The sequence below is a fragment of the Equus asinus genome, chromosome 29 (genome assembly GCF_041296235.1).
Source record: "Equus asinus isolate D_3611 breed Donkey chromosome 29, EquAss-T2T_v2, whole genome shotgun sequence".
In the NCBI taxonomy this organism is placed as follows: Eukaryota; Metazoa; Chordata; class Mammalia; order Perissodactyla; family Equidae; genus Equus; species Equus asinus.
Genome location: NC_091818.1, coordinates 29846927 through 29867525, shown reverse-complemented (window position 1 = coordinate 29867525; position 20599 = coordinate 29846927). Strand labels below are relative to the sequence as shown.

The 20599-nt window shown below is 39.9% G+C and overlaps 1 protein-coding gene and 1 long non-coding RNA gene across 7 annotated transcripts in view; one reads left to right on the top strand and one right to left on the bottom strand.

Annotated features, from left to right (window-relative positions):
• The window catches only part of CACNB2 (calcium voltage-gated channel auxiliary subunit beta 2), a 351543-nt gene that overhangs the window by 95663 nt on the left and 235281 nt on the right, over positions 1-20599 (top strand). Inside the window, exon 1 of one of the 5 annotated variants that reach the window (XM_070500811.1) lies at positions 19214-19988. The exons of the other annotated variants lie outside the window; for them this stretch is intronic. Coding sequence (XP_070356912.1) covers positions 19941-19988 — 48 coding nt within the window. The 5' untranslated portion in view covers positions 19214-19940. Of the gene's footprint in view, positions 1-19213; positions 19989-20599 lie in introns of those variants that run through there. 5 annotated transcript variants of the gene reach the window in all.
• On the bottom strand, positions 149-19961 carry LOC139042474 (uncharacterized). 2 transcript variants are annotated; one of them, XR_011499206.1, is made up of 4 exons: positions 19839-19961; positions 10248-10412; positions 8388-8512; positions 149-4178 (listed from the first exon to the last, which is right to left on the bottom strand). It is a non-coding gene; the product is annotated as an uncharacterized lncRNA (long non-coding RNA). The 2 variants fall into 2 exon arrangements; XR_011499207.1 differs by having other exon boundaries at positions 10252-10412.

Sequence of the window (20599 nt, the reverse complement as noted above, 5' to 3'; positions counted from 1 at the left end):
GTCCTTGGGGGGGGGGGGGGGTTAGGGAGAAAAAAAAGAGGAAAATTTGCAACAGCTGTTAGCTCAGGGCCAATCTTGCTCACAAAAAAAAAGTAATAATAATAATAACAAATAAATAAATAAAAATGACCAGAAGTAGATGCCTGGATATTATCAGATGGTTAACTGGGTGATGGAACTATGGATAATTGTTATTTTATTCTTTTTATTTTTCAAATTATAAAGGTAAAATATATTGAAATACTTCTTTGTAGACTTGGATAAGTTGAGAAGTATTACAAGAACCTAGATGAGAATACTAAATATGGCGATATATTTCATCCAGGTACTAGCAAAACACGAAGGGATTCTTCATCGAGTCAAAAAATGATTTTAATTTTAAAAAATTAAAATGTTTTGGCAATACAAGAGCATGAAGGTAGTGGAACATGAAGTTACTCATTTATGCTGCTTAATTTGAGTAGTTCTCTAGTAGGCTAAGCTCTTCTCGCTGTGGCGCTGTATGTGTCCAGGCCTCTCTGATCTGTGCAGCGCGTCTTCATGTGGTCAGACAGCCCGCACAGGTTTGCAGCATAACACAGCCCGTGAATTACAGGAATGTTATAAGTATTTGGCGACACAGAGCCTTTTTTCTAGCTAAAACGCAAAGGGGGATTTGTCCCACTTACTACCTGGGACATTTCTGTGGTTAGCTAACTAGATTTTGCAGTCAACCTGAGCAATTTAGATGATGTTTTATTTTTATTTATATCTACTTTCACTGGATTTTTAATTTTATATGTGTATCTTACTGAAAAGCCGGATAAATGACTTTTGAACTGTTTATACAAATAGTAATTATCAACTAAAATGAGCTTCTGTATTGTGTAATATTTTGAAAGAGAGAAGTGGTAAGCAAGCGATTAATCTTTTTGGTTATTATAATATATTCAAGTAACAATAAACAAAAGAGAAGGGTGCATTAAAAAAATAATATACCAACAGGACATTCAAGTGGCCTTCAATTTATGCAATGTATAAAAAAGAACAGTAAAATAATAGAGTAAGAGTATTTAACAAATAAAAACAGGACATTCAACTGGCCTTCAATTTATGCAATGTATAAAAAATAACAGTAAAATAATAGAGTAAGAATATTTAACAAATAATATAAAAATTGTATTGGGATAAGAAGTTAGCGACTGAAAAAAATAAGATCCACACCTTATGTCAAAACGGATTAAAGAGTTAAATAGAACGTGTTCTTGGGTAAAGAATTTAATATAAAACAGATCAGGATTAGAATAAAAGCATGCTGATTTATCAGGACAGTGGAAAAGTAAGAACGTCTCGGTTTTGATGTGATAGAAGGAAATTCACAACGAATAATATATTGTTATTTTAAAATATTAAGCTACATAACAGGAAAACAAATAAAATGAAAAGGTAAGCCAGGAAAATATTTGAAGCAAGTATATAAATGAAAAGTCAAAATATCGCATAAAGTTGTTTCTATAAGTTGGTAAGGCTGTAGCAAGAAGGAAATTGAATTCAAAAGTTTTTGTATTATAAATGGAGTTAAATAAAAATAGCTAAATTTTTAAAGGAAGTATGCAGTAAAATCTTTGAATTCATGTATTGAAATAAAGGCTAATATTTTTCACTTTCTAAATTATAATGTTATATTTTCAATAAAATTGAAACAAATTTGTCAGACATCCTTCTAGATATGAAAAGAAACTATTTTAGAACCCAGAACTGTGGAGACAAAAATCCCTCAATTTCAACGCCAATATAGTCTTGCTGTTGTATTAAATATAATAAGGAATACACACAAAATTCTGTTAAGACATTTCTTCCGGTTAAAAACAAAACAAAGTGGTGATTCGTATGATTCCTGGATGGCAAGGACCTAGTGAGGTGGGAAATTTTGTGCTAACAGTAGGGCCACCCTGGGTCCTTACTGGAATCATCCTGGAAAGTGTAGAAACAGGAAAAAAGATGAAAGAGACCACAACTCAAGACAGCCTGGCAGAGTTTAAAGAGCCAGGGTTTTGGTGTCTGCAGACTGAGCTGAAATCCTAGTTCTGGCACTCCCAGCAGTATGTCGTTGGATGTGTCACTCCTACCTGTGCACCCCATTTCCTCAGCTGTGAAACTGAGCTGCTGCCGGTGCTGCTGAACTGCTGGGGAGAATAAAATGATGCAATGTAGGCAAGGTAGAAGTTGCTGGCTTTTCTCACTGACTTTTTGTAAAAGCTTCCATTCAGGAGGAACCGACTGGCTTCTCCTTCCACAATGTCCTTGCTCTCTGCTGCAATGACTGGCTACAATCCTTATCAAAGGGGATTTCAAGACTTTTTAAAAGCCCATCACAGATGTCTGGTTTCTTTGCTGAGATCCACATAGAATAAGATCATTGAATTCAGCAGTGAATTTCAGACATCAAAATTTTACCTTTGAACAAAAATCATTTAAAAACTAAAATTAGAATTATTAAACCATTTCCCAACTCCCATATGTCGCTGACAATGGGGGGTCCCTGAAGGATATAACATTTCCTAATGTGCAACATAATCTCTGGTAAAAAAAAAAAAAAAAATTGGTATACATATTCAAGTGAAACATAACGCTGATTCTTGCCCCTAGCGGAGACGTGTGGTAAGTGCACCTCAGCAGTTTCGTCTGAGTTTTGATTTCATTTGTTAATTTCAAATTTCTGAACAGCTTTCCTGATTGTGTTGTCAGCCTTACTAGGAGGTCTTGAGGTTTGCCAGGGTTCGATAGTGAGGCATCCTTAGAGAAAAAATGGCTCCCTACCCAGCACACAAAATCGTGAGGGCTAAATAATGTCCTCCCCAAAGGGGTCCACATCCTAATTTCTGGAACCTGTGCATATGATACCTTACGTGGCAAAAGGCACTTTGCAGATATGATTTCACTAAGGATCTTGAACTGGGGAGTTTATCCCAGACCACTGGGGGGCCCCAATGTCATGGCAAGGGTCCTTACAAAAGAAGGAGTCAAGAGAATCCGAATCAGAGAAGGAGATGGTGACAACGGCAGCAGAGGTCAGAGGGACGCCATTGCTGGTTTTGAAGATGGAAAGGGGCCGTGAGTCAAGGAATGTGGCACCCCCTAAAAGCTGGAAGAGGCAAGGAAACAGATCCCCCTAGAGTCTGCAGAAGGAACGTAGCCCTGCCGACACCTTGACTTTTCCTATTGGGACTCATTTTGGACTTCGGGCCTCCAGAACTGTAGGATTATAAATTTGTGTTGTTTTAAGCCACTATGTTTGTGGTAACTTGTTACAACAGCCATAAGAAGTGAATCCAGGCACATTGTGTAAAATTTCCTGCATCTGTCTGTTGTATGTGTCTAGGTGAACTAGGGTGGAACTACTGGAAGTAATACTGCAGTGTTGTTGCCTGTGTTCATTTTTAGTTTTTGAAAGTATCCCTCCCCCTGCTTTTTTTTTTTTTTTTTTTTGGTGAGGAAGATTGGCCGTGAGCTAAGATCTGTTGCCAATTTTCCTCTTTTTCTTTCCTCCCCAAAGCCCCAGCACATAGTTGCATATCCTAGTTGTAAGTCATTCTAGTTCTGTGTGGGACACTGCCACAGCATAGCTTGATGAGCGGTGTGTAGGTCTGCGTCCAGGATCTGAACTGGTGAACTCTGGGCCTCTGAAGTGGAGCATGAGAACTTAACCACTTGGCCACACGGCCGGCCTCTTCATTTTTATTTTCGCCAAAACAATGCAAACTGTGTTTGCTCTTTTGGGTTAGCCATGTGATTCCCTCTCCTCCACCAAGAATTGAGAAAGTCAATGGCTGCTAGGCATTGTCTTCTCCAATGAGGTGTAATCTAGGGCAGAGTATAGAATTTTAATGTAAGATTCAAAATCCTGGAGAGGTAAAGATATGTGGTTGGAAATCTTCCTACTTTCTTTTAGGGAACAAGGACTTTCATTGATTTTTATTTTGACCTTGCTTTCAAATATGCAGAGTTCTCATATTAGTCAGGCTTAGGGAAGCAATCCGTGGGCAGCATTGCATCCGTGCTGTGGGAGAAGATGTGACGAGCCGGCATGCACTGTGGCACTGGGAGGAAACGTTCAGAAAGGATTCTGTGTTGGCCATTCCATTCTGAGAATCCAGAGAACAGCTCCAGGTCGAAGACTGCAGTGCCCTCCTGGGTCCCTGAGGGGAAAAGCCTTAGATGAAAGGCTGGATGCCCTAGTGGTTAGGCATACCAGCCCTGCATTCAGACCCCCTCAAGTGAAACCCTGCCCACTTCGCCCAGCTGTGTGAGCTTCAGCCAGTTAGTTAACCTCTCTGGTGGTAAATGGGTACAAAAAAATGTTAGCTTAAAAGGTTGTTGTGAAAGTCAAAAGAAAAAATACAAGGTGCTTAGCACATACTAAGCTCTCCATAAATGTTAAACTATTATTAGAATTATTATAACCTTAGGGAACATCAGAATTTTGAAAGGGGGAGCCAATAGACTCTTAGTTTTCTATTTCTTTTAAAAAATTTTTTATAGTATTTTCCCTACTTCCTCTGTCACATAAATGAGCCAAAGGTGGCCTCTGTGTATTGACTGGCTTGTAGGTTGATTATTTATTCACTGAGGGCTGAAACCTGTTAGCTCAAAAGCCGGCTGGTGCCAAATTCAAGTTCTTGCACATCCAATTGTCTTAAACATAGGTCAGCGGCTGGCCCGGTGGCATAGTGGTTACGTTCACACGCCTCTTTGGCAGCCCGGGGTTCCCTGGTTTGGATCCTGGGTGTGGACTTATGCACCGCTTATCAAGCCATGCTGTGGCAGGCATCCTACATGTAAAGTAGAGGAAGATGGGCACGGATGTTAGCTCAGGGCCAGTCTTCCTCAGCAAAAAGAGGAGAAGTGGCGGTGGATGTTAGCTCAGGGCTAATCTTTCTCTAAGAAAAACAACAACAACAACAACATAGGCCAAACGAGCAAATTTTCAGCCTTTCAGATCCTTTTTGCATATCCCACTAAATCTTACCCCACGTCTGCTAGCTGTAGGTAAGATAGAGATTTGTGGTCATAAGGCCCCAGGCTGCTACAGCCCTTTGAGCCCTCTGATCCGGAGCCTCGCTGCCATGCTGCCGAGTGACGTCACCTAGACACTCTAAGCGTCTTCCATCCCCCTTTTCCCCTTGTCCCCCTCCCCTTCTAAGTAGCAACCCCTGTGTGCCTTAGCATCTGGATAGACTCCTACGGGGAGGGACATCCCCTGCATGAGAATCTGTCTGAGTCACCCAGTGAAGATTGAGTGAGTACCATTGCCACCTCATACTCATATCTTTTTCCTTGACCAGTCCCCAAATTCCTCAGACCCCCTATGTCCTCTTTGCCAACTAACAACAACTCTCAAAAAAGGAACATTCAAATATTTTGCTTCTTCCACTTATAGTAAGCCAAATAGAACCAAGGGACAGAAAAGTAAATGTCTTCATTTTTCATAGAGTTGCCCAATGTGGGACTGGAAGTGTTGGCTATAGGAAAACTGTCAGGGATGCCAAATATCTCAAATGATTCTGTTCTTTCCATCACACCTTTAAAAAAATTATGCTAAGATTTTAGGCATATCTGTTGGCACTTTCCAAAATAAATCTACCAAATGAGAGAATTGAAATTCAAATATGTAAACTTAAGCTCAGAAATTCAGCAGAAAAACCTCACTTCTCCCGAGCCAATTAAGGTGATGTTAGGACCCAAATGAACTGCTCTTTATAAAGGATGAAAAATGTTTGTGTCAAACATAATGAGTTGGATCTTTCAAAAAAGGAAAATTCATAGTTCAATTATTTCTCCTTTAGAACTGTCTGGTTCATAAACGAGAATAATAACATTCTTCTGTGGTCTGATAATAAAAAAAAATAATTGGGCAAATACACTATAGAGATTTTTTTAAGCGTTTTATCCATAACCAGGTTACTCTCTCCAAGTTCCATTCTTTCCAAGCTTGAATTTGAGAAGACTGTTTTTCTCTTGCATCTGTCATCCTTCTAGTGTTCTCAACTAATTAAATCAGACGGGGAAAGAAAAATTGACATTATCTCATCCATTTCTTTGCCTCCATGTTGTTCCATCACCAGTGGCATATGAGGAGATGAACTTCTTTTGAAGACATCTTAGAAAAGAATGTCTATGATCTCATTTGACGTGCCTGTGTTATTCTCCAAAAATTCTTCCTGTTATTCTGTTCTGTAATTTTATGTCTTTCTAGCCAACATCTCTTCATAGTTCCTCATCCCCATGTAGGTTCCGTGACCCATGCATGCATTCTCACCCCTCTGCTTCTCTTTCTCTCTGTCCACTACTTTTGGGAAATCTCAAGCCAAGCTCAATCTGACTCTCTTTGACTCTGGCCTTGAACTTGAGCAGATGAACAGGTGGGGAGAAGAACCACAACTATGAGGACTGTTTTCCTTTAAGTTTATGACCTTGAATGTCAACTGTCCTCAGTACTGCCTCTTAATCCCGCTTCCTTGGTCAAGCCACTTGACCACGCCTGAGATAACTCTTTCACTCCTTCTTCCTTGTCCTCAATCTCCAACACTTTCTCCCTTCTCCTTCTTAGTTAATGACCTTTCTTCTAATTTCATCCAAGAAAATAACAATTCTCCAAAGTGACCTTCATACTACTACTACCATTAAATCTACCCAGTGGTACCCAAATCCTCTGCTCTCCTTCCTGTTACAGTGGGTGAGCCAACGAAGGGCCCATCTCAGCCAACTAGACTATTTGTGCATGGGTCCCATCCCTTCTGGCCCAACCAAGGACTTTGCTCTTACAATTATCCATGGTTGCTCTTGAAGCATCTTTTTTCCCCTCTTCTCTTACCTGTAATACCTCCCATTCGAGGAAGAAATTTCCTTATTCCCACATCTTATTGCAGCTATGTTTTCATTTTCTACTCTGCTAAAGAAAATCTCCTTGAGAAAGCTTTCTGTACTCACTGTAACAAGTTGTCTCCCCCTCTCTTGAATGAACTTATTTGAATCTGACTTTCAATCCAGTCCCTCCTTTGAATCCACTCTAGTCAGTCATCAGTGGCCTCCACCTGAGCAGATCTGATGATCAATTCTCCGTCTGCATCTTGCTTGACTTTGCATTGGCATGGGACCAAGCAATCACTTCCTCTGTCTTAGAGAACCGTGCATTCTCCTAGTGTTCTCTGATCTTCACTGGTCTCTCCTTTGCTGGATTCTCCTCCACTTATGACCTCTAAATGGTGAAATGCCCCAGGAATCAGTTTCCAGGTGTCTTCCCTATCCGTATTTCTCTAGGGAATTTCTCTAAAGCTCATGGTTTCGAAGACCATCTATGTGCTGACTTCCAAGTTTATATCTCAACCCAAACCTCCTTTCTGAACTCTGGAATTAGATGCTAGGTTGACTACTTGACGTCTCCTCATTGATGTCCTATAGGCCTTTTAAAATTAATATCCCCCCAAAGTATTTTTTGTTTTCTCTTCCAAGCCTGCCCCTCCCTAAGTGTTCCTCTTCTCAGCAAGTGGAGCTACTGTTCACACTGGGGTTCAGCCCTCATTTGCCCCCCTTCCCAAATGGGGCTCATTCCTGGCTCTTTCCTTTCTCTGTAACACAACATCAATTATTTCCGTCACCTCTGCCTTTAAAATATATCTAGAATCCCACCATTTCTCAAGATTTTCTCCCACTAACGCCTTAGATCAAGGCCCTCTCTCTTACCTGGACTATTGCAATAGTCTCAAAAGTGATGTCTTTGTATCCACATTAGCTCCTTGCAGTCTCCACATGGCAGATGGAATGCCACTTCTAGGGTTTAAATCTAGTCAGGCCTCCTTTTCAGAGCCCTCCAATGGCTTCCCTTACAATTGGAATAAATTCCCTTCACGATTAGAATAGACCTAAACCCTAAATGATCAATCCCATGGTCACTTAGCAAGTTCCAGCCACAGCCGCCTTCTTGCCATACTTCATTAGACCAAGTGCATTCCCTCTCAAGACATTTGCCTGGATTTTTCTTCCCCCAGATGGTCTCACTCCCTCACATTATTCTGCTCAAAGCTCATCTTTCTAAGAGGCTTTCTCTGATCAACTTATATAAAACAGAAACTTGCCGCTCTCTAGCTGCCATTCTTTTTGTTTTCTTTGGTGAGGAAGATTGGCCCTGAGCAAACATCTGTGCCAATCTTCCTTTATTTTATATGTGGAACACTGTCACAGCATGGCTTGACAAGCAGTGTGCAGGTCCACACCCAGGATCTGAACCCCCAAACCCTGGGCTGCCAAAGTGGAACATGCGTGAACTTAACCACTACGCCACGAGGCTGCCTCCTCTATCTGTCATTCTTTATCCTCCTTCATATAATGCAGAAAAATTGCATGCTGACATTTTAAATACTAGTTTCCAGTTCCATTGCCGCCTAGTTCCATGGAGTAGAGATTATGAGTTGTTCACTGGTGTATCTCCAGTATCTGGAATGTGGTCTGGTTTCGGAAGGTACTCAAGAGATATCTGTTGAATGAATGGAAAATATAACAAATTCTTATTATTTGCTTAGGAAATAATTAAAGACAACAATTAACTCTTGGCTTAGTCTAGTGACCCCAATTGATTCTGTCTTTCCTCAAGGCCTTATTCAATATCAGTTTTGCATTTCTTCCCTACTCTCTACGCAGGTTTTTAATATTTTTTACTGAAGTCAGGAAAGTCAGCATTAGACAAATAGGTGTCTTAATGGATATAGGTTTTCCCGTTTTTTTGTGTTTTTTTAATGGACAACTGTCAAATTTTCTTGTTTGTTTTGTTTTGGTTTTGGTTTTTACTTCTCATTACCACCTCGTTTCTGCCTATTCTTTACTTTTGAATATAAACACTATTCTTTATCTTTTCTTCCTCTTCTTTTTTGCATTTACTTTCTCTAAAGGGATTCTTATCTCACTAAATTTATTTTGTATATTATACTTAAGGCCTAGACTTTGGCCTGGCATTTTTGATGTCAAGGAATATTGAAGGGTATTCATTCATTCGTTTATTTGACCAAAAGATCAATATCGAACCCTTCTTATGTACTAACAGCATAATTTGAAAAGGACCCAGCAGTTGTAAAAATATCAGTATGTTTTCAGACTTGAGCTTAGTTGAAAACAGAAAGTTTGGCAATCTAGAATATTTCCATGAAAATCTCAACAGATTCTTAACAGAGTCTACACAAAATTTGGCTCTAAATGATATTTTCTTACTTTGTTCCTAAATGGAAAAATTTTGGATTTTGTGGAATTATCTGAAGTCTTACTTATGTGAATATATACAGTCTTTGCTAATTCCTTGGCTAATTCTCGTATCTTTTTGGCTAACATCCACTACAGAGCCCCATACACAGGAGGTATCCAGTAATCTTCTTGAATTAAATGGGGCCTACCAAAGCAATCTTTTCATCTTTTAAAGTACTTAAATTAATCTGAAAACTCTCAGTTTCATATTAGGATAAAAAAGAATACTACTACATGCTTTTCTTTGAGGATAAGATGAACTGAAAAAGCACATTAAAAACTATAAAGTATAAAATGAACACGTAGTAGTATTAATACCTAATATAGTAATCTATTTTTCAGATCATTTGCTAAGCGATTTTGAGCATCTGTCCTAATATAGAGATTTAGTAATTTTTGAGGTAATTTCATTTCTCCTAAAATGCATATGTACAGACAGACAGATACACAGACATACAGACATGTATACACTTTGCTGTCCCTTTTTTGGCTGCTGTTCACGTCTAATCCTCCATATACAGTCCTAAAGAAATGTGAAAATCGGCCTATTTAATGACATACAGGAAGGCAATTAGTGTTTGACTATTTTCACACATCTTTTCTAACAGTCCCTAGGGCCGGTCTGCCCGCCCTCAGTTTTATCTCATCTCTTTTGAAGTTGTTCATTCTACATGTGAGAAGTTCTTCAGCAAGCGGTGACTGGGGAAGAAAGTCTTTTACCTTTGGATAAACTAAAGATTTAAGATTTGAGATATTCAGACACTTGTTGCCCCCACAAGGAGCCTAAGGTAGAAAGAGCGCCAAGGCAAATTGTGAACGAGACAACATTAGTCTTTGGATTGCTGTGTTTCCATTTCCCCATCTCTGCTATCTTAAACCCTCATCCGAAGACCCAGTACCATGCAGAGTTAAGCTCCAACTGCCCCCACCCCCCCAGGTGTGTTCTTACCCCCAACTTCTCCATTCAATGAACTTACCTACCTCCTCTTCCTGTTCTCTGAAATTTCTCCGTGGATGGTAGGTGTTTGGAAGAAAGCCATTGCTCTAACTGCAACTACAAACCCACTTGGGGAGGCCTTTTCTTGAATGTATTCTTATCTTTCATTGACCTTCCAGCTTGACTGTTGTTGTATCTGATGGATCTGTGTTGAACCAGCCACATAAAATCATTCTTAAGTCATTGTCATCTAATACTTATCAGAAGCTCGTCAATGAGAAACAATGTTCAGTGGGATTGTTTGCAGGACATAAGGCCCATCACTGTCTAAAACTTTGGAGCCCTGGAACTTTAAATAGCCCCCGACCTACCAGTTCTTCAAACATGTGGGAGGATTATCCTCTGAAACCGCATTCAATGGATGCATTTTTAGAGGGCTTTCTCTGTTTTTTTTCCTGCGCTAATGAATATGTCGACTCTTATAAAGCCAATTTGGTTAAATTGTATACTCTTGAAAAATAAACATTTCTTTCGGGTAAAATAAATAAATAAAAATTAAAAAATATAAAACTCAGGGGCTAGCCCCGTGGCCGAGTGGTTAAGTTCACGCGCTCCGCTGCAGGCGGCCCAGTGTTTCGTTCGTTCAAATCCTGGGCGCGGACATGACACTGCTCATCAGACCACGCTGAGGCAGCGTCCCACATGCCACAACTAAAAGGACCCACAATGAAGAATATACAACTATGTACTGGGGGACTCTGGGCAGAAAAAGGAAAAAAAATAAAATCTAAAAAGCTTAAAAATATATATATATAAAACTCAGGAGGGCTAATGGTTAGAATCAAGAGCTTTGAAGTTCAACAAATGTGAGTTCAAATCCTATTTCTGCTGCTTACTAACTGTGTGGCCTTGACCGAGTTGCTAAATCGTAAATCAGTTTCCTCATTTGTAACCCAGGGATAAATCATAGCAGTACCTTCTTCATAGCTGGTATAAGGATGAAAGAAATAATGCTTACTCAGTGCCTGTATCAGTGAACCTTATTAGCTTCTTTTGTTGTTGTTGCCGTTAGTCACAGGTCAAGCCAAGTCTGTAAGGAATTCGGTATGTTGTCTAGCCCATTCTCACCCTAACTCCCCCGGATTGTTTATTGAATGTTGCTATGTTGTAAGACTTTTAGTTTCTAGTGAATGTCAGTCAAAGAAGTAGCTCTTTAAAACCCATCAATGCATTTATGGTAAGGATGCCATCAGGAATGCTGTTTATCACTTTACACGATGTTCCTTTTTAAGGGGACCTCCCGGAGAATTTGGTGCCTGGTGTTAGTGCCAAGCAGAATGCTTCTTCTGAGCATTTGGTTTATTTTAAGTTTGTGGACAGTAAATTATATAACTGACCGAGTTTCCCTTTTTGAGTTGGCTGCTAGAAAGCTTAGAGCCAGATGTATGGCTCATTTGTAGGAAACGCATCGATTATTATAGGATGCATTTCAAGCCTCACTTCTGTCTCCATTTTACGTCCCCATCTTTATGATTCTGTTTTTTTCTTTTAATCCCCCTTTTATTTCATGTAATTTAAATGTTATTTTAAAATAATTCTTGTAAATTGCCTTAAATTATTTCTGAAGCAAAATGGGGTGAAGATAGATAGATAAATAGATGTAGATAGACAAAATAAGGTCTTGAACAATTTAACCTGTGTAAATGATTTATTAGATATAGCTTCTGTATTTAAGAGATGTTTCATTTTTGTAAGAAGATATGTGTTATATAAAATGAATTTTCCAATTGGTAAAATTTCAGGCTTTGCAAGAAAGAGAATGGGATCAGCTCAAGGGTGGGAATGTTGTGCAGAAAGATAGGGTGATTTGGGAAACCGACAAGGAGGACCTCTAAGAGGCAGGCTGACTATGGCTCAGGATGGATAAGTGTCTGTTGTGTGACTGGACTAGTTAAGTAATCATTGCACAGTGATTCATGACCAGGGTCAGCTTATAAAAATTACCCCAGGGTCAGCTCATAAAAATAGCTTTTCCCTTTCCTAGAGAGCATTGGAAGACCATGGGCTCAGGAATCAAATTCCTGGATAGACATCCTGGCTCTACCATTTCTTTGGGCAATTTGCTTAACTTCATTGTGCCCCAATTTCTTTTTTCATAAAATGGGGATAAAAACAGTATTTATGTCGTAGCATTCTCAGGAGAATCAAGGATAACCCATGCGAAGTGTTTAGAACAGTGGCCGGCAGTTAATAGGAGCCAATGCATTGGCAGCCATCCTTCTTCTTTACCTTTCCAACTTGGGCCCATGGATTTTAAAAAAGATGCCAGTTGTCGACTTTGTAAAAGAATTGCAGAATAGGGTTAGTTAGATCACGGTGGGCCTGATGCTGATGGCAATCTTTACGACAAGTGAGGATTTTAATAAAAATATATATGTGGTTTAGACGTATGTCACGGAATTCTAAATCGATCAGGAGTATTTCATGGCAACTTCGTACAAAATGTGTGTTTCTCTTTGTTGGTCTTTCCAAACAAATAGGAAATCAAAAGAGCTGCTGTGAAGTATTTTATCCTATCATCATAGATTTCTTCATGAAATGTTACACTATGAGTAGTGTGTCTTGCCTTCTTTTCCCCCGAGGATCAGTGTTTTCTTTCTTACATCCATGCTGCATTTCCTTATAGCTATAATGAATGAAGTGAACTGATCAGATATATTCTCTGAAAGAACAGTGTGGCATAGAAAATTTTAACACAGGAGTGTTCTTGGCCGTTCCCCTCTCCTTCCTTACTTCCTCCACCTCCCATAATAAAGAGAATTTTGCCTTTGCCTAGGCCATGTGTCTTCTTCCATCAGCATCGAATCATGTTCCCTCATTGCCAGTCACCCTGTCATACAAAACCTAAATCTGGGGAGACAGAGAAAAGGCTGGAGATGGAGAATAGAAGGGGTAGGGTTTTTTCTTTGCTGGCTCTCCTTGTTCAGAATCTGAGTGATCGGGAATATAAGAAACTACAGAAATTAAGCAACTCTACTAAATCTAATGCTGAGGATGTAGGGTGAGGGAGAGAGAATGAGGAAGCTGGGGCCTGGGAGAGGAATTTTTTGACGTTTTTGGTTGCGTTGTGAAGTGAGGGCTGGCTTGCAAGTAGCCTTAGGGTAGGAAAGATTCGGGGAATAAGGGAAGGATTTTTGACTGGAATTGCTATGGGCTTTAAGGTTCTCTGTTATGTTGTTTGAAATAGGCAATGAAAGATTGGCTTGAGTTTCAATTACTTTTTCTTGTTGGATTCTACTTCTTTCTATATGACTGGGCTATAAGAGACCTTGGATTTATGTGGGTTACATAGTTTTCTCTCAATCTTGAATGTAACATGGGTATTCTAACTCTCTAACACAAAGTATGTTTTAAACTTATCATTGAAGTCTGGTACATATTTTATGATTATTGTTCGTTTTGAAAGTATGACTTCTCTAATTACATTGCATGTAGTTATTTTATCTACTTCTGCTGCAATTTGTGCATAGATGGTGATACCACTCTCATTACTGGGAAGAATTGCCTGGTTGTTAGTCTGAAAAAAAAAGAATAGACAAAAAGAGAGCCCAGGGCCAGCCTCAGTGGCCTAGTGCTTAAGTTCAGTGCACTGTGCTTCAGCAGCCCAGGTTCGGTTCCCGGGCGTGGACATACACTAGTCATCTGTCAGTGGCCATGCTGTGGTGGCAGCTCACATACAAAAAAGAGAAAGATTGGCAGTGGCTGTTAGCTCAGGGTGAATCTTCCTCAGCAAAACAATGGAGAGAGCACAGACACCTTAATGAGAAATAAAAGACAGAGAAAGAATGAAGATTTTCAATATGTAGAAACTGAAATAAAATAGTGTGCTCCTCTTTGGTAGCTAAAGACGTAGAGTTCAATGGGAGATGCAAGAGGTGAGATGGAGATTCTGTTCAGGATTCTAAGGAGAGAAATGAGGACTGGCCAAGAAGCAAACTGGAACTGATATGAAAATAAAGATTTATCATGGCTTGTGCTACAGGAGACTGAACTTCACTAATGGATGGAAATATCCAGAATGGAGAAAATTTGGGAACATGTGTCTTTTACATTGGGTTTCTTTCTTTGTTTTCCATACTTGCACTTATGTATTTTAATTTTTAAAATATCCGATAGATTCATCTGTTTCTCTTACCTTCCACCTGCACCACCTTAGTACAAGATACCATCATCTTTTCCTTGTATACTTACAGCTGCTTCCTATCTGGTCCCCCTGCCTCCTCTCTGGCCATCTTCCAGTCTAGCTTCAGCTCCACTACCAAAGCTTGTTTCAAATGATACAGATTTGATCATGCCTCTTGACTGTGTGAATGGAATCCCATTGCTCTCAGTATAAAGATAAAAATCCTCAGCATGGTCCTCGTGATCTGGCAATCATCTGCCTTTCTATCCTCATCTTGACCCACTCTCCCTCTTAATTTATCCTCCAGCTGCTTCAATGCAGTGTTCTCGCTTCTGCCACAAGGACCTTTGTAAATAATGATCCCTCCGTCTGGAATGGCTACTATATTCCCTCTCCCTGCCTCATCTCCCCTACAGTTGATCAATACCTTCCCAGCCTTTGGACCTCAGCTCAATGGCAGTTCCTCAGGGCAGCCTTTTCTGACTCCTCTAATTCTAGAAGATGCCTACTTGCTATGCATTTTCATAGTATTCTGTACTTTCTTTCAAAGAACTTACCAGTTTGTAATTGTATGTATATGTGATCACTTGATTCATCTTATCTTTTCCCCTGGATCTTAACCTGCCTGTAGTCAAGGACCATGGTTATTTTACTTGTCTTTTTGTCATCACTGCCGAGCAGACACATGCACATGGTGAGTAGCACTAAACTGATATTGTTGACTGAGTGGATGAATATAGACACTAGGTCCTTTTTTTGTTTTTATTAAGATTAGTGGAGAAGTTTTTGGTGCACTTAAGAACACTAGGCTCTGAATGGTTACAGTTATAAAAGCATACTATGAAGGAAGAGTTGAATGAATGTATGGGCTGGAGGGTCTGTGGGGGAAGGGGCACTCGTTTCCTGAAACCACAGCCGCAAAAAGAGCCATAAACCCTAACAAGGAACCTTCAGTTCCGCTACAGAAGGCTTCTCTACATCTGGTTTCATTCTTTGTAATCAGAGAGTTTTCTTCTCAAAAGAAGCCCTTCATCGAATGTTTAACATCCACTGTGTGCTTTGTCCCTCCTAGCTAACAGTAATGGAGGAAGCCAATAGGAAATAAACATGAGTTCTCATAGATTATTAAGACTCCTCAGAAATAAATCTCTTGGACTTTTAAAAATACCTGGCATTGACATGATATGCATTTATCTACAATTATTTTTCATTTGTCGTTTTTGTCATTCTACCCCTCATTGCCACTTTTTAACATTTAACATCATATATCTCGTATTATAACAAAATAGCTAATTTAACAATTCAGTAGGTTTGTGATTTAGCTACATGAACCAAACGGCTGGTTTCATTGGCTGCATTTTATTTTATTATTTAGTAGATAGACGTTTAATGCAGACAACCACAGAAGCCCAAAAGCTTCAAATTTCTCAATAGTATAGAACTGTTGACTAGTTTTTAAAACCAGTCTGGAGATTTTTTTCCTACGTCATAATAAAAAACCAGATCTTTTCACATTTAAAGGCTTCAGTCATTCTGTATGGCCTACAAGGTAAGTCTACTTTGCTGTGGTGTTCAAGGTGCTTCACAGGCTAGTCCCAGCCTCTCTTCTGACCCTCCATCCACTTTCTTGTCACATCTTCCATCTCCCACTCCCCACCGCCTCCTCAGCCTTAGATTCCGTGAATTAATCCTTCATGCCAGAAACACTTTGAGGTGCTTTTAAAATACAAGTTTAACTTCTATAACTGAGGGCAAGCTGAAAGTGACTTAAACAGTATGAGAGTTTATTTCTCTTTCATGTTAGAGTCCATATGTAAGCAAGACAGGTTTCCCCACCATCGGAGAGTAGAGCATTCCTGTGAAACCTTTTGTAAGCCGAAATGGCATAAAGCAAAGAAGCGATTGCCGTTCATTTATACAGGAAAAATTTTTGAGTATTCCCAGATCCAAAAAATAACCTAGCAAATCATACCAAATAGCACATAAAACCTAAAATCCCACTAACATATAGTAAAAGCAGGAATGATATGATAAATACACAACCTATATAAGGCAGAAATAGTCTGTCCAGTGAAGTTTCACTTAACAGAATCGGGAAGACGGTGAGCACACTGGAAGGCTGAGAGGTGGTGGTGGTGATGGGGTGTTAGGCTGAGCCATTGGAGGTTGAAGTGGTGGGAGGTACAGGAGACTGGGATATGGGAGAGAGAGGAAGAGACCCATCTGTCAACATCTCATCATTGTCTGAATCCATCAGGGCAGGCAGGTCCCTAATGCCTCCTTCTTCTTCTGTGTCTGCCTGCCTCCATGTTGAATGTCGAGGTTGGTCATCTGCTTATGGCTGATGTGGAAGGCTTGAAATATGACAGTGCGCTTGACTGCTTCATCTCTGTAACAGCTCACTGCAAAACAAACCCTGAGCTCTTTCTCTCTTCCCCTTTTTTCATAAAAGTGAAAATCCTCTTATATTTCTTTCAGTTGGCAAAAACAGCTACTAATGTAGGTCTTTCGTAGAAGTGAAATGGCATAAAACAAACTTTCGGTTGGCAGGGGAAACTTGTATAGAGACTCATGATCTTTCTGTTCACCTGAACATAGAGCTTCCTTCTCAACTTAAATGGCTGTTCCAACTCTCAGCAGTGTGTCTACGTTCAGGCCAGCAAGAAGGGAAAAAGAGAAAGGGGAAGGGATGCTCCATTCCCTCTGAGGGCATGACTGAGATGTTGGCACGTGGCATTTCCGCTCCTGTGCTGTTGAACAGAATCTGGTCATGTGGCCATACCAAGTTGCAAGGGGTGCTGGGATATTTCTCCTGGCCCAGTAGTCACATATCCATGCCTATTACCCTAGGTGAAGTAGAGAATGGATTATGAGGGGACAACTACAAATCGTTGTCACACCTACTGTGTTTCTGTTACCGCGCTAAATGCTAGGGAAATAGTGGTGAATGAGAACTAGATTTGGGGGAGAACCTAGTTTAATTTGAGGGACTTTGAGTATATCCCTGTTGTCTGAATATATCATGAATATTTCATCCATTTACATTCTTATACCGTCTGTCTAAACAGAATTTGTTCTGTTTATGTTCTGTATATCATTTTTTTGTGCTTGTGCATTTGCTGCACATTGCCTGGGATTCTCTCTGTCTCCATTTTCCACTGGATACAATTCTCCCCATTCTGCAAAAGCGAGCCCAAGAGTCCCCACCTTCAGGAAGCCTTCGGCGTGCCTTCCAGTGATGGGTAGGAGTTGGGTCATTGGTGTTCTCATAGCGCGCAAACACTGTGTTCTCTTTCCTCTGTTTTGTTATAAATGGCTAGAGACAGACATGGACTCTATTTCATTCATTTCCTATCCCCAGCACCTAGCACAGTGCCGAGCAAATAGAAGGTGCTGGATAAATGTTTGCAAAATCAAATCAGTACTTGGCATCTTTTCATGGATCCTTAAATGGCAAGGTGGGTGGAATCGCTAATGAACTTGGGATCGCTCTCATATTGCATATAATAATATCATAGTTGATAAAAAGTTAAGTGAACCAAATTAAATTCAGAATCATAGAAGAGATCATGTCTCCTGTGTTTTCATCTTAATCTAACTTTGAGTTAATTTTTATGCTTTATTTCTATTCAGTTATTCTAGTAATTGTGTCCTGGTCAAGGTTGATGAAGGGTCCTTAAGAAAAAGCTTGAATTTGAATTATATGTGCTCTCGTATTACTTACTATATTTCTCACTAAAGTTTCTTTAAAAAACCAAATTGAAATTCTACCTACTAGAAATATATCTTGCATGGTCCAGAAAAACGTTGAGTATTTCCCAGGACTTAGTTCAAAAACGAATTTGCGATGTAATTTAGAAATATTATTTTAGGTTTCTTTAGGTTTTAGGTTTCTGATCTAATCACAGAAGTAACCTTATTGTCTATCCATTATTTCCCTTTTGGACCTTCAAATACATAGGAGATTAATTAGTATATGATAAAGCCATAGAATTTTCACAGACTATTTAAATTATATAAATTACTAGGTGTTAGTAATACTGTTGCTTGTGTTGTTTATAGACAAAACACTTGAACGTTTTGGGCATCGCTTACTTTATTGGTCAGAGAAGAACACTGAACTAAGGCAGGAGCTTTCTTCAGCTCTCATAGCCTCTTAGACTATTAATAATGATATAGAGTTGTTTCTTTAAATAATAGATTTTAGGGAAATATTGGTAAAGCGTTGAGAATTAGTAGGCTTGCGCTTTGCGTAAGGCTAGAGAGCATAAGGGTGAGTGATCTTAATCTGTGACGTGAAATGGTTAACGTATATTCTCAATGGCGATAGGATCTGGAGTGACTTGGACGTGGGGACAAAAGTAAATTTATACTGTTCCACGCTAAAAGGCTCTGTGAATCGTTGCTTTTTAAATTGGCTGATACCATACCAATTAATAGTTTTATCCCCAAATGACTTAACAATTCATTTCTTCAGGTGTGACATGTACAAGGTCTTTTAGGAAGAATGTTAGGATCAGCTCAGTGTCCACAAACTGTGTCTTTAGAGAAGGATGTAAATTATAACTTACAAGGAGTATTCATTTGTAAGATCTTATGCTTTGCAGGCAGCCTTATTTAGTTTCTTGTATCAAAATCATAGGTGGTATATTATCCAGTTAATTAATTAGATCTGACTCTGATCAGAAGTGCTTGCCAGAGTTATGTTTATTTAATGTGCTTTAACGTAGAAAATGAATATTTGGCGGTGAGTAAAAAAAACGGTAGCTGCAGTGGCTGAGTGAGTCGGGTCCTGAGGCCACTCCGGCAATCCTTTCTACAATTCATGTGAAACACGTACAGGGAGACAAAGCGTCTGACAATTTGGAGGGTGGTTCTGTAGTCCTAGGAATCCAGAGTGAATTAAAGTCTACACTCCGTAATTTTTCAGGGGGAAGGGAGGAGGGGGAAATCGCAGATGAGATATGCCCAAGGTGTTACAGAGGTAACACGGCAGCAAGGATGCTGCTGCCAGCCTGTGCATTGTGAGGAAGGCAAGAATGGCAGAGCAGCCGGGGGAGCAGCAGCGTGCTCGGAAGCAGTAACATAAACAGCATAAGGACTAGGCCTCCTCTGGTAAAAAGCAGGATACTGCAGGCTTGTGAAATGCAGGATTCTCTGATGTTTGAAAATCTCCCCAGTTGAGAATGGCTACTGTAAAAATGTTGCCAAGAAACTCTAATGATTCGGACAGTCCTAAGTATGGGTTAGCCATAGTTCTTGCAGGAAAATAAATGATGCTTTTTGTAGATTTCTGGTCAATAGACAACTCCCTGAAGAAGAAGATATCAAATTACCTGAGAAAGAAAAACAGGGAAAACAAACTTTTGGCATGCCTGCAGGAACGGTGGTGTTTTTAGAAACTACCTAGAGGCAGAAGCTAAGTGTTGATTTGCCCATGCCTCTTACCTGGGAGTAGAAGGTGGGAAGAAATGGACAGTGGCTCTGATGAGAAGAGGCACAGTGCAGCTCGGTGAAGCCACACGCTGACTGCGTTCTGCACCGCTCTTCATGCAGTGCTGTGGGCTGGTGCATCGGCGGCGAGTACCGGTGTCCTATGTAAGTTTCTATTGCTGTAGAATTGCAGCTAGGGGCTGAAATTTCTATTCGTGTCTGTCTGGTGCATGTTGCCTCTTTCAGCTGTTTTTAATCCCTGTGCTGAGGATCAGCCAGAGCATCAATCATTTGTACAACGAGTTTTCGAGGCACCTGAGGTATACGACATTCTGAGATTTTTCCGGAGACGTTGTTGTGTATCTTTCGTGCTGTGTGACTTTGATAAGGTCAGAAATAACTTGCACAGGGATTGTCTGGGAAGTCCATTGTCTCAGAGATCTGTATGAGTTCAAACCAGTTGATATTCTCTTTTACCTCCAGGAGTCCTGTTTTCGTATTTGAATTATGGCATGCAAAAGGAATCTTTTTTTGAGAGAAATACCACAGAGTTTGTCAAATTAAAGATAGCCACAGAGGCTACTGTTAAATCCTATTTTGAACAGCTTCAGAAATATAGTCGATGATAATCGTTTGATGGATGACACAGCTGTTGCAGTAACGCCAGCGTTTACAGCAGCTTTATCATTCTGTGACTATTTCACTGAAATAGTCCTTATTTCATGGACCTGCCGTGTTTTGCAAAATGGCTGTCTGAGTATTAAATTCTACAAGGC